The 14,233-nt window shown below is 37.5% G+C and overlaps 1 protein-coding gene across 1 annotated transcript; it reads right to left on the bottom strand.

Annotated features, from left to right (window-relative positions):
• Positions 1-48: 48 nt before the first annotated feature.
• On the bottom strand, positions 49-14,091 carry LOC125659928 (calpain-5-like). The gene is made up of 13 exons (XM_048891733.2): positions 13,738-14,091; positions 10,076-10,246; positions 8,706-8,837; positions 8,364-8,566; positions 8,092-8,275; positions 7,264-7,454; positions 6,355-6,432; positions 6,028-6,202; positions 5,323-5,442; positions 5,037-5,233; positions 1,827-1,960; positions 1,521-1,654; positions 49-1,328 (listed from the first exon to the last, which is right to left on the bottom strand). The coding sequence occupies exons 2-13, from the start codon at positions 10,235-10,237 to the stop codon at positions 1,131-1,133; spliced, it is 1,908 nt and encodes a 635-aa protein (XP_048747690.2). The 5' UTR covers positions 10,238-10,246; positions 13,738-14,091; the 3' UTR covers positions 49-1,130.
• Between the last annotated feature and the right edge of the window lie 142 nt (positions 14,092-14,233).

Below are 14,233 nucleotides of genomic sequence, written 5' to 3'. Positions count from 1 at the left end.
TGGATTATATATATATATATATATATATATCACAACAAGATCTCAAAGTATAATACATAAATGAAATATAATATTCAGACATAAATTACAGTTTCAATTGAATAAGAAAAGTAAAAAGCTTTAAAACGTCTTTAACGTTGAATCCTTAACACTATTTTTAATTAATAGTCTATTTTTGTATTTTAATGTATAAATCTGCAAAAGAATCACATATGGTAAAACAAATGTGTTTCAGTTTAGAAAACAACAGGTCTTTTGAAACAAAGGAAATCTTTAAAATAAATAAAACATTTAACGTAAAAATTTACAACAGGTAAAAGAACAACAAAACCTCGTGAAAATTTTTGATTGTTAGCCGGTATTCAATATTGTATATGATACACTTTATATAAATAGAATACAAATTTAGAGTCAATAAATAAATACAAAAATAAACACTCCTTACATTCACACACATACCCAGCTGAGGAATAGAAGAACCGGCATGTAGAATTCATATGTATCTATTTTGTTAACATACTCTACTATGGTGTCCGGATAGGGCCATTTGCAAAAGCGTGACTGCGCGTTAGTCACAACACACCGTCACGCCAACAAGCAACGCGCCTTCGCGCTCTCACGCCAACAAGCAACACACCTTCGCGCCGTGTTGCTTGTTGGCGTGATGGCGCGTTACTTGTTGGCGTGAGAGCGCGAAGGCGCGTTGCTTGTTGGTGTGAGAGCGCGAAGGCGCGTTGCTTGTTGGCGTGAGAGCGCGTTGCTTGTTGGCGTGACGGCGTGTTGTGACTAACGCGCAGTCACGCCTTTGCAAATGGCCCTATCCGGACACCATACTCTACAGCCCCAGACAACTATACAAACACTCGTGTCATATCACGTCATCAGTAATTATAAAAACACAAAATCTTAAGTACTTCATGAAATAACAAATTTCAAACCCTGTCCATTTCATTAGAGTAAAGTAGCATTTTTTCAAACTCAGTCCACTTCATTAGTGTAAAGTATCATTTTTCAAACACTGTCCATTTCATTAGTGCAATAAAGCATATTTTAAAACTCTGTCCATTTCATTAGTGTAAAGTAGCATTTTTCAAACTCTGTCCATTTCATTAGTGTAAAGTATCGTTTTATCAGACTGTGTCCATTTCATTAGTGTGAAGGACCTTGAGCCAGATGTAGCCCTCTCTCTTCTCTGTCCCATCACCGTTCTTCTTGGTTTTAACATCAAACCTTCGGATGGTGTTTCCACCCCGATAGGTGGCGTTCTCTGACATGGGTACCACACACTCTCCAAGAAACTCGTCCTTTATTATACTGCTATGCCACACCTTCAAATGAATTAACAAGAGTATGTAGAAGAATTAATCAAAAGAGTAAAATTGTTCAACCTGATTTTGCTATGGATTTCATTTTAGAATTGTCTGCACATCTTTGCGTATTATCTGTACAACATACTTTTAAATACACATAATTCTTAAATAAACGCATCTTTTAATGAGAAATGAAAAGGAAATACATACCTCAATAAAGATGTCGATTTCTGGTTTTTTCCTGTAAAATGTTGCTCTGTCATTCCATTGTGGTTTTAAGGTATCCTTACATACTTTTGTTTTATAAGCTTTACCTTCACAGGAGATTTTACAATACATGTTACCTGGAAAACATGATAGGGAATAGAAATTCAGTAATGAATGAATAAATAATATCTAAGACTAATGTAGATCCTTTAATCTGTGGTTGTTTTTTTTTAAATCTTTTTTTATTTTTACTCAACATTTTACTACATTTACTTGATATTTACTACATCTAGGTGATGTTTAACTTACTTCCCTTGTTATCGTTTCCCGGAAACCCTTCACCTTTTACAATAGTGACCTGTGTTGCGCATGTTCTTCGTTTCTTGAGGTTGGATGGAATGCCACACACGGTGGGAGGGGGTGGTTCGTCTAACCACAGTTCCCTGAAACGTAAGTTAAATCATACTATTAGACTAATATGTGCAGCACTAAATTATTGATATCATCAAAATTGCTACTGTATAAGTTTTACATTATGACCCCTGGGTCGAGGCCTCTGCTGGTGGACTTGTTAGTCCCCGAGGGTCTCTACAGCCCAGTATCTAAGTACTTCGTTACTACATATGTAGCTTGAAAATACGGATGTATATTTAATTGCTGGGATAAAATTTAGAAATTCATTTCAAAATTATGGATTATATCTCCCTCATACATAGCTCTGATCCTTGGACGAATTTGGCTCCAGTTTTTGGCACTTTAGTTTTCCTTATAGCTCTTACAAGTTTTTTGTCATTCTAAATTTCCAAAATTTCGGCTTGAGCATCACTGAAGAGACATTATTTGTCAAAATGCGCATCTGGTGCATCAAAATTGGTACCGTACAAGTTTTACATCATAAAGTTCCGTTTCACATATTTAATCGTTCATTTTTATACACCCGTCATCAGAGGGTGCGTGTTATGCTATGGCACTGTCCGTGGGTCCGTGCATGCGTCTGTCCAAGGTAATATTTTCCAGATTTTTTCCGTAACGGATGCATGTACAGCATTGAAATTTGGTCACAATTTCTCCTTCGAGAAACATAAGAGTGAGTTTGCATTTAAGCTGGATTAGTTCATCGTGACCTACTTGGGGCTAAAAGTAGGTCAAACAGTTTCCGTACTTTTGTCTTTAAGGATACATATATTACCCTGAAATTTAGTCATAAGCTTCCTCTCGGAGGAATATAAGTTCAGTTTGTATTTCACCTGGGTTGGTGCACGTACCGTGATCTACTTTAGGACTAAAAGTGGACAAACAGTTTTCCGGACTTTTTTCGTTACGGATACAGATATTAACCTGAAAAATAGTCACAAATCTCCTCTTGGAAGAAGACAACTTCAGCTTACATTTCAGCTGGATTGGTGTACGCACCGTGACCTACTTTAGAGCTAAAAGATGGATTGGTGCACGAGACATACTTTAAGATTAAAAATATGCCAAACAGTATTTAATACCAATTGTTAGACCGTTCTTGGCACACCGACTTACTCCGTTTTCCTTATCCCACCTCTGGTATATCCAGGGGTCCGCGTTTGCCCAACTCTCTATTTTGTATTCGTTTTGGGAGTTATGAGATTGGTCACTGTTCGTTATTTTCATCTTCTCACTTCCGGGTTTTTCAAACATCGACTGATTGACAGAGAAATAGTCAGTCTATGTTGAACGTCTTTCTGAAGTTTAACGCGACACCGATGCCCGGGACCTTCCGGTGAAGCAAAGCAGCGCGAGCACTCTAGATACATGTAACTAGTACATGTATGCTACCGAGCACTCTAGATAACTAGTACATGTAAGCTACCGAGCACTCTAGATAACTAGTACATGTAAGCTACCGAGCACTCTAGATAACTAGTACATGTAAGCTATCGAGCACTCTAGATAACTAGTACATGTAAGCTACCGAGCACTCTAGATAACTAGTACATGTAAGCTATCGAGCACTCTAGATAACTAGTACATGTAAGCTACCGAGCACTCTAGATAACTAGTACATGTAAGCTACCGAGCACTCTAGATAACTAGTACATGTAAGCTACCGAGCACTCTAGATAACTAGTACATGTAAGCTACCGAGCACTCTAGATAACTAGTACATGTAAGCTACCGAGCACTCTAGATAACTAGTACATGTAAGCTACCGAGCACTCTAGATAACTAGTACATGTAAGCTACCGAGCACTCTAGATAACTAGTACATGTAAGCTACCGAGCACTCTAGATAACTAGTACACGTAAGCTATCGAGCACTCTAGATAACTAGTACATGTAAGCTACCGAGCACTCTAGATAACTAGTACATGTAAGCTACCGAGCACTCTAGATAACTAGTACATGTAAGCTACCGAGCACTCTAGATAACAAGTACATGTAAGCTACCGAGCACTCTAGATAACAAGTACATGTAAGCTACCCAGCACTCTAGATAACTAGTACACGTAAGCTATCGAGCACTCTAGATAACTAGTACATGTAAGCTACCGAGCACTCTAGATAACTAGTACATGTAAGCTATCGAGCACTCTAGATAACTAGTACATGTAAGCTACCGAGCACTCTAGATAACTAGTACATGTAAGCTACCGAGCACTCTAGATAACTAGTACACGTAAGCTATCGAGCACTCTAGATAACTAGTACATGTAAGCTACCGAGCACTCTAGATAACTAGTACATGTAAGCTACCGAGCACTCTAGATAACTAGTACATGTAAGCTACCGAGCACTCTAGATAACAAGTACATGTAAGCTACCGAGCACTCTAGATAACAAGTACATGTAAGCTACCCAGCACTCTAGATAACTAGTACACGTAAGCTATCGAGCACTCTAGATAACTAGTACATGTAAGCTACCGAGCACTCTAGATAACTAGTACATGTAAGCTACCGAGCACTCTAGATAACTAGTACATGTAAGCTACCGAGCACTCTAGATAACTAGTACATGTAAGCTACCGAGCACTCTAGATAACTAGTACATGTAAGCTATCGAGCACTCTAGATAACTAGTACACGTAAGCTACCGAGCACTCTAGATAACTAGTACATGTAAGCTATCGAGCACTCTAGATAACTAGTACATGTAAGCTACCGAGCACTCTAGATAACTAGTACATGTAAGCTACCGAGCACTCTAGATAACTAGTACATGTAAGCTACCGAGCACTCTAGATAACTAGTACATGTAAGCTACCGAGCACTCTAGATAACTAGTACATGTATGCTACCGAGCACTCTAGATAACTAGTACATGTAAGCTACCGAGCACTCTAGATAACTAGTACATGTATGCTACCGAGCACTCTAGATAACTAGTACATGTAAGCTACCGAGCACTCTAGATAACTAGTACATGTAAGCTATCGAGCACTCTAGATAACTAGTACACGTAAGCTATCGAGCACTCTAGATAACTAGTACATGTAAGCTATCGCGACTGGTCCAATTAAACGTAAAAAAAAAAAAAAAAAAAACTTACCGAAGATTTAGATGACTGCTGCAATACATTCTAAGAATGTATTTCCCATAACAACCCGGATCAAAGGTCGATGGGATGATGATGTAACGTCCGGGGTGTAGAGAAACCCGGACGAACACGTTCCTGGCGTTAGAAAATGGTCCGGAATGTATTCGCTCTAGTCTATCATGCATTCTGTACTTCCGGTTTAAATCCGCCTGTTTGGAAGAAGTTATACAATGTGTTCATTAGTCTAACAATTGTGAAAGTTGAGAACATAATTTGATAGATTGGAATGAAGCCGTACTTTCATGATGGTGACACCAATGGTATAGTTGGACTTTCCTTGGTCCTTCTCTCGGCGTCTGTCGTATTGTTCCAAAGACACCAGGACTTCCACGGCCGTATCGGTAATCTCGAACATAAACTAAAATATACGCAATGTCTTAAAAAACCTGACGTCACGGTCAAACTAAAGGCATTGGATAAATTGATATGTTTTGTGACAAACACTATACAGAAACCTCTATACAGTGTACATGTTTGAAGGAAATTAGATCTCATACAATACACTTATTTCCTATCATGTAACTTGTACAACCTAATGAAGCCGGAAGGGGGGGGGGGGGAGGGATTAAATAACGTGACGTCATAATACATTGCTTCTCTACATTACCACAAATATATAAAACTGGTACATTTCATTCAAATGGAATTTTTTTCTCTAGCATTGAATTTCATAACATGTACAAAGCGGGACAACTTTTAAAACATCGACTGGTGCATTGGAATACAGGCCCAATCAAGGTTGTCTGTGGAGTTACTCCGGGTTGTATCCCCTTTCAGCCTTGACTGGACCCGGATAGCTGACAGTATTATAAGCATATCAGAAGTCCATTCTGTCCAAATTCGTTGACACATGTCAAGTGCACTAAACGAAGAAAAAGGTCTGATATAGCATAATAAACCAACAAACTAGCAGTATGTTTAGTATGTGACATGTAAGCCTCACTTGTGGGTTTTCTAGAAAAGTTCCATTGTTCCCACACCCACCACTCCGATTCCGCTTCCATTCCCCTTCCACTTTTCCTTCCTTCCATGTCTTGGACAGCGAAAACAGGGACGTGTTGATGATGTGGCATATGTCTATACTGGTGAAATACTGGCAGAAATCTTCAAATGACATCCTGCAGTACAGAAAATTTTATCAGCAGATTTTTGTTTTCATCGGTGCTACAAGAAGATTTAATTGATGGGATACCATATTTACCACTACCTCATTTCACGTGCATTTAAACGTCATGTTCTACGTTATCAGCGCACACATACACTGACTTACCAGAATTCTCCATTGTCGTCACAAGTAAGACCTAGCTCCTTCTTTTCACCGTCGCTCACTTTCTTCCACTCTGGGGACCTACGCAAAATTAAAACATGTAGCAGTCTTAGTGAGCGGATCAAACTTACTTCATTGTTTTTTTAAAAGCAAGGTTACTTATACTTTAATTCTGATGAAGATTGTATTACATGCAAATCTTTTGCATATGCTATTTTTGGAATATTGTAAGTAATTCTAAGATACGATGTAATGATTCAAAAACAATTCTCAGATTTTTAAAAGTCAAAGAAAAAAGCAGAATTTTTATACAATGTACAATTTCGAGAATATACAGTGATTTCGGAACCAAGATTAGTACATCTTCAAATCTACGCTATTAGCAGGAATCAAACATCTATATCATTCACCAATTAAGTCGCTCTATGTTTTTTTAAAATATAAAAACAGACATAATTGAAATGATGCTTTCGGGGAAAAAACGACAACAAACGCAAAACTGGTTCATTTACAAAGGCTTTATCACAAGACAAAATAAAAACCAAAACAACAACGTTTAACAACAATTTAAATCTCATTCTCTTGAATTTTCATATCTTAGGCCCAACCCTGCATACATGTATCCATATAGTAACTATATTTACATATAAATATTTTTGTAATAAATATAACAAATTTAGTTTGCTTCAACCAATTTTAAAAAGGTTATAATATTTTCATATTAGACTACCAACCCGTCACTCCACGCTCTCTTCCATCCGGTACCGCCAAATGAATTGCGGCATCGAATCCACGTCCTCTCCCATTCGGTACCGCCCCATAGATTGCGGCACCGAATCATACTAACCCGTCATTCCACGCCCCCTTCCATTCGGTACCGCCCCATAGATTGCGGCATCAAGTCATACTTACCCGTCACTCCACGCCCCCTTCCATTCGATACCGCCCCATGGATTGCGGCATCGAATCATATGGATTTTCTCTCTGCTGAAAATGGATTTTAGTCCTGTTCCTAACTTTATCTTTCGTACGTCAGTCACGCTGTAGGCGTGGCCCTTTACTAGCCCACAGGCAAGCTTTTCCTCCATCTCCTTCCCAGTGGCCTGAAAACGACACAATAGAGCTTTCAACACAACTCTATAGTATAATAGATCTGTTGTTCAAACTAGTGACAAGGATGGAAGACTGACCAAGCTAGAATATATAACTAAGGAAGAGTAAACAGAACTAGCAAAAGTTAAATACAGTTTAGGTGGCTTGATTCAGAATTATTACAGAGACAGATCTAGAAGGGAGAGCGGGAAACCAAAAATGTCACTTCCTGCAATTTTGGATCTGTAATCCTCAACCCTTTTCAATTTGAAAAAGTATCAATTTAGGTCCCAAATTCCTTTGAAAATTGTCTGTGATACACATGTGTCTACTCAAGGTTTTGATTGGTTGATTGTATATTGCTTAATGTCCCTCTCGAGAATATTTCACTCATATGGAGGCGTCCCCATTGCCGGTGAAGGACTGCAAAAATTAGACCTATGCTCAGCGCGTACGGCCTTTGAGCAGGGAGGGATCTATATCGTGACACACTTGCTGTGACACGGGACCTCGGTTTTTTCAGTCTCATCCGAAGGACCGCCATATTTAGTCGCTTCCTACGACAAACAAGGGGTACTGAGGACCTATTCTAACCCGAATCCCCACGGGACTACTCAAGTTAATTTAAAAAATCCTACACACACTTACAGCGATGGATGTGCTCATCAGAGATTTATCCTCTTTAGATTTACGCAGAATCTTGAATAGCTTTTTCCTCCCTTCCTCCGCGTTGTAGTCCTTGATTTCTATACCCTCGGCCACGCCCCCAGTCATGTCCACCATAGCATCCTTCGCTTTCCCGGCGACCAATGACTCGTAATCACCAAATAATCTATTTAAAAAATTGCGCACACTGTTTACATAAGTGTAGTATAGACATGTACTGGTAAATTCTGAATTTTGCTATTTTAACTAAGTACTTGGCGTATGCTTTCTCCAGAAGTGCGGTCCAGAACTCGTTTCTTGATTTAGAGTGCATGAAGATTAGTCTCCCCTGACGGGTGGGAAGGTAATCGTCGATGACGACATCGACCCATTCGCCACACTGCCAGAACTTGAAATGGAATATCCCAGCATACTTCCGACCTCTACCCCAATCCTGTTCCTCAATGTCGGGAACAATCTGTAATTTGATTAATAAAACATATCTTTTAATCGTCAATCAAAGTTCAAAACAGCGGTCCGAAAACGTACATGTTTGTATACTAGTCAACACATTTCATGTCAAGATATTTCGATCCACCCGCCGGTTTATGGAATACCTTTCTCAAAAGATTCTTCCTTTCCGCGATACACGCACACGCCGCCACGAACCAGCAATTACCCAGGGAACCTTGCGACAAGTCGTCTGCTTTACTGCCGTCAATAAAAAACCTCGGATTGGAAACTATTTCCTGAAAGTAAAACATTTCTTACTTGGCATATGATCAGATGGGTACAGACACCACTTCATGTTACACTAAAAAGTAACGTCGATACAACGGAAGACGCTAAATTGGGATTTTTTTTTTCAACGATAACTCTACGTCGCTAACGATAAAAAGAATGGCAATACAACCTATCCTTGGGTTAAATGCTGTCTGACGTGTTTCATACGACAGTTAGGCCGTTTTTGGCTTACTGATTTTGATTACGGATAACTCCGTGTACCTGATGAAGATATAGGGCTCACAGCGGGTGTGACCGGTCGAGAGGGGATGCTTACTAATCCTAGGCACCTGATCCCACCTCTGGTGTGTCCAGGGGTCCGTGTTTGCTCAACTCTCTATTTTGTATTCCTTATAGGAGTTATGAGATTGTTCACTGTTTTTTATCTTCACCTTTCATACGAGTGTTTATAATTCAACCAGTTCGTTGATATTAGATGTTCAAGTTTGACTCTATTGGACTGTCGGGTAATGTATCATGTATCATATTCTGAAATAACTCTCTGTATATGTTCCTAAATTACATAATAATGATGATAAAATTGATACAGCGCCTTGTATAAATTAAATTACTCCAAGGTGCTTTACAAGGATAAGCAAAGGAATGCGACAATAAAACATAATTAAATGAAATTAAATGACAGTATGACATAAAATCTGATATCTGTAAAATTATCAAAATAAAACACTATAAAAAGATCGATTGCTTAAGGTTGGGTTTTTTTTGGGGGGGGGGGGGGGATTAAAACAGTCACAGTTTATACATGTTATTCATAATTAGCTTGCATTGGTACAAACTACATGTAGTACCAAATAATTAGTTCGGTTGTAGTATAGAAACACAAAGGCTAAAGAAATGTAAAATTACCAAACCTACGAATGGAACCTCTTTACATAGCAAATAGCTGTTTTTGATGATGATAATAATAATACAAATATATGACTATGTTATATTAGATATTGAGTTGGTACTCATACGAATTGTGTTGTATTTTCTGAATAAAGAACGGTGGTGGGTCCAGAGGAGGTTCCGGGATTTGAACCCCCCCCCCCTTGTGAGAAAACCTTGCTGAAAAAGGTAAAAATAACGCATTTTGAGGGTACCCCTTTTATAAACCAAAATTAATGAGAAAACACCCTTTCAAAAATTCCTGGATCCGCCCCTGAACAACTACTCGTAATATCGTTGAAAATAAGTCACCTACCCCTGGTCGTTTCCAGACTATGTCTCCCGGGGCCGCTTTGCTGAAGAACAGGGACGCGCCCTCTGGTGGAAACTCACTGTCCCTGAACAGCGATTTCTTCTTGATGCATTCTCTCTTTATGTGTTGGTATTTCTGATTCTTGAATGGTTTGGCCGACACCATTCTTCAGATCTAAAGAGGAGATATATTCGGTTTTAAATAAGTTCTGAGTCTTTTCTCTAAAGAGGAGAGATAATGGGTTTTAGATAACTGAGGCTTTTCTCTAAAGAGGAGAGATACTTGGTTTTAAATATAACTGGGGCTTTTTTCGCAAGTATCATGCGACAGACCATAGAATGAATATATCAATCACGGTGGTAACGATACATCCAGCATCAGATGTAAGGAGCGGTCGATCTACTTGTGGAGTTAAAAATAATTCTTTATTGTTTCTGTAGAGCACTTCTTTACCAATACATGTAACATGTATAACAATTCTAAATAAAAGGTTTTTAAAAAAAATATCTAAATATGGTTCTTGATTACTGTAATTAATAAGTTTCGTTTTTATTTATCATTCAACAATTAACGATTATATTCGACATACTCCCCGGAGTAGCAGTGTGTAAAATATAGAAGCTACTCATTATGGGTTTCCAGATATTAATTGAGTAATTGCATTAATAAAAACAAAAGTTAGTTTGGTTTGAATATGCTACAGCTGTAAATATTTATATATATTTTGGCCATTGCTTTGTTTAAAATTCGCTACATGCAAATCGGATTGTAGAGTTAGTCCAGTCACAGGAACCACTAATTTTGCCTCTAATAATAATAATCGTAGGGTGAATACTATACTGCCCCCTATTTTTATTAGGGGGTGGTATGGTATAGACCCGTACTATTATCATTACAGACAAAATTACCGGTTCCTATGGTCCAGCAAACACAGTTCTGAAGCGTGTTTGGTTTCTGCAATTTAGGATTTCAATTTAGACGGGCGTGGTAAGAGACAAGGGGTCTGTTGGTCGCTTAAAGTTCCCTAGTTCGCCCTAATCGGCCAAAGGGGGCCTTGTTTGACTATAATAATGAAATCTGGTGTAAGGCTAATAGGATTTTGAAGTACAAATGCTGTAATCTAATTTAGGTATAAATAATGTTTCAGTTTATAAATCTCCTCCTATCATGTTTGATACCGCTGATGGCTTCCTGTGTCTATAGCATCTTTTTCATAGACAGACTTGGGTGACGAACTATTTTTTTTTAATGTTTTCTCCGAACTTCCTCGATATACATGTTGTAACACTTGTAAGTTTAAGATCTTTTGAAGCGCACCTGCTGATTTTGAAATGATTTATTCTAAGTTCTGCTGCAATTTTAATCGGACACACCCAATATTGAAACATAAAGAATTATATTTCATACATTCATAATTTATTTCGAAACTCTTAAGGGCTCTTACATAAATAATGAGTATTCATTTTAAAATTGTTTCTTACTTTTGTTACCATTTTTGAAATAAAGTATTTCATATCTCAATTTTCGTGTTTCTTTGGAAATACATGTACATGTAGTGGAGAATATTTTTTAAAAGTTTAGCGGCCGATTTTAATCTTTGCATCAAAATTATCTTGTCGGATTATGTTGAGATCCCCATCTATACGGAATAGTTTTTTAATCATAATTTCATGTTGAAAAATACTAAAACCGGCATATAACTCTAAGTTAATGAAACTGGCAATTTACAGAGACAGAGACCACTATCTTTAGGCATTATTTCAACGAAACTTGATTGATAGTGATTCTAAAAAAAATATAAAAGAAAACAATCTAAGCGAAATGAACTTTATCATTGGTTATATATATATATAAGTATCTAGAAAATTTTCAAAGGGGGTGTGACACCACCTAAAATGGAGGGGAAATCTTACTTCGCGGCAGTGGGAACTCTGGGCCGATGTGCTCTCTCTCTCTCTCTCTCTCTCTCTCTGTGAACATTTACGGTTGAATATATGATTCTTTCAAAGGATTCTTAAGACTAATGCAATATGCCTATTTCGCAAAAGCAAGTCTCCTGATGGACAAAACACTACACATGCAATTTAAGATGCATACACATAGCATGCAATCTTATTTCCATATCAATTTGAGTGTTGCCGTTTGGTCGACCGAAAGAAGCATCGCGTTCAAGTGTTCCAGTGTAGTTAGTTCGTCAAACACAAAGAATGATGATAAAAAATAAAGATTAGGTACACTATAACTCTTCAGTTTTTGGTGTGAAAAGATGGCCCAATTCTCTGTATACAATCCATGATGAGTGAGTTATGATAAGCGTCATCAAATTTATGTTACCATCATTAATTATAGCTTTTTTCCACTTACCCATAGTATTCTTTACTCTCATAAACCAATAACTATATGGTATAGAGATAATTTTACAATGATTTATACAAACAAATATATATATATATATATATATATATATATATATATATATATATATATATATATATTTATTTATTTATTTATTTATTTATATTGATTTTTCTAATTCATCATCAATCATTGTTTGGTTAAAACTAGCAGAAGCACAATACCAGAAAACAAGCTCCAAATTCAACGCTCATTGTAGAAAAATGTCTCTAGAAAAATACATCATGTATGACGCAGCTTTCGAAGATATTACCTAACTTACATTCTGTATTTCGGTTGACTTACCCAAAGTCACACGTTACATACGAATAAACTTATTCAGGTACATAGCTTTCCATGATTAAAACAAGAGGAATCGAATATCATTTGCAGTGGAAGCTAAGAACTCAATCAGCATTCAGTGAAAACGCTGATAAGACACTCTTTAATGCCGCGAGCTGAGTCAGGGGGTGCAATTCTCTCTGACTCGGAATCACATTCCGTAGACAAATTTTTAACAATTTTCTTTGTTTATTTTGAATCCCGAATGATAACACTACAGGGCACATTTTTCAAAACTATACACAATTTGTAGAGTAATTCAGAAACCAAGAGAGACGGCCAGAAAATCGTCGACAGATCGAACGCTGATGGTAAACACTGGTTCACAAAATGATGAGCCATCAAATAACTTCTGTGTTAAACCCTCTTAGAATGTTTTGCTGAACTTGACAGTATTTCATGCCCGAAGTCGATAAGTTAGATATATTTCTAACTCTTTCATTAAGCTCAAGGAGTCTGGCATTCTTATCTTGTAGTTTGAACGTGGGAGATGCATATCAGCTGGAATGATATTGCATATGCACAAATGTTTACATACAATATAAAACACGTGCGCACCAACCAGTGTGTGTGTATGTTTATAAATCTTTATGTGCGTTGTGCAAAAACAAAGACAACCACCTGCAAACAATTTTATGATATTTATATCCTGCCATTGTAAGGCTCCTGTCGAAGTACATAACCGATGGCGTGCTAATTGCAGGAAGTTCGTACTTTTAATTTAAAACTTACAATAATGTCCAGAGAAAAAAAATTAAACAACCCACCGATCTACACTTCACATCAGGTTAATTGAGCCGGTATGTATGCCAAATAAAACACATGCATGTACATGCATTTATCTACAAAGAATCTATCGAATTTGTACAAAATACCATGCAACATTCTGCGGAGAAATTAATTGGTGATTATAAATTAAAGGTACGTACGTGTTGCGATTCCCCGTGCGGAATTTCGGCCTTTGAGATCCACTTCTTTGTTTTGCTAGATGACCCGCTCTTGTCAGGCCGTGTATCTATCTGAACAGTGAGTCAGAACTCCTCGGCAATGTTTAAGATGCTGTCAGGTCCTCATCACGAGATTAATCAAATGGTTCCTATACAGACGTTCCCGTCAGTGCATTTTGTCTTTATCATTTTGAAATTTCTGCTTCATTATCTCTTAAGTTTGTTACAGCTTATGACGCGTGGAATCAGAGGGTACATGTAATTATCTAATTATATATCGATGCATTACGGTATATCAATTTTAAATTCTAGAAAGTGCCAACGTCTGAAGTGACACCGACGCACTTGGAATAACAATGCATCAGTATTACAAATGAAAACACAGTCATTTGATTGATAGAAAAAATTACAGATAAACAGTGGATTTTCACCTACATACTGCGACTCCAAAGCGCCTGCGATTTTGACATATACATGT

Source organism: Ostrea edulis, chromosome 9 (assembly GCF_947568905.1).
Source record: "Ostrea edulis chromosome 9, xbOstEdul1.1, whole genome shotgun sequence".
Taxonomy (NCBI): Eukaryota; Metazoa; Mollusca; class Bivalvia; order Ostreida; family Ostreidae; genus Ostrea; species Ostrea edulis.
The sequence above is the reverse complement of the archived record's forward strand: the minus strand, read 5'-3'. Positions and strand labels throughout refer to the sequence as shown.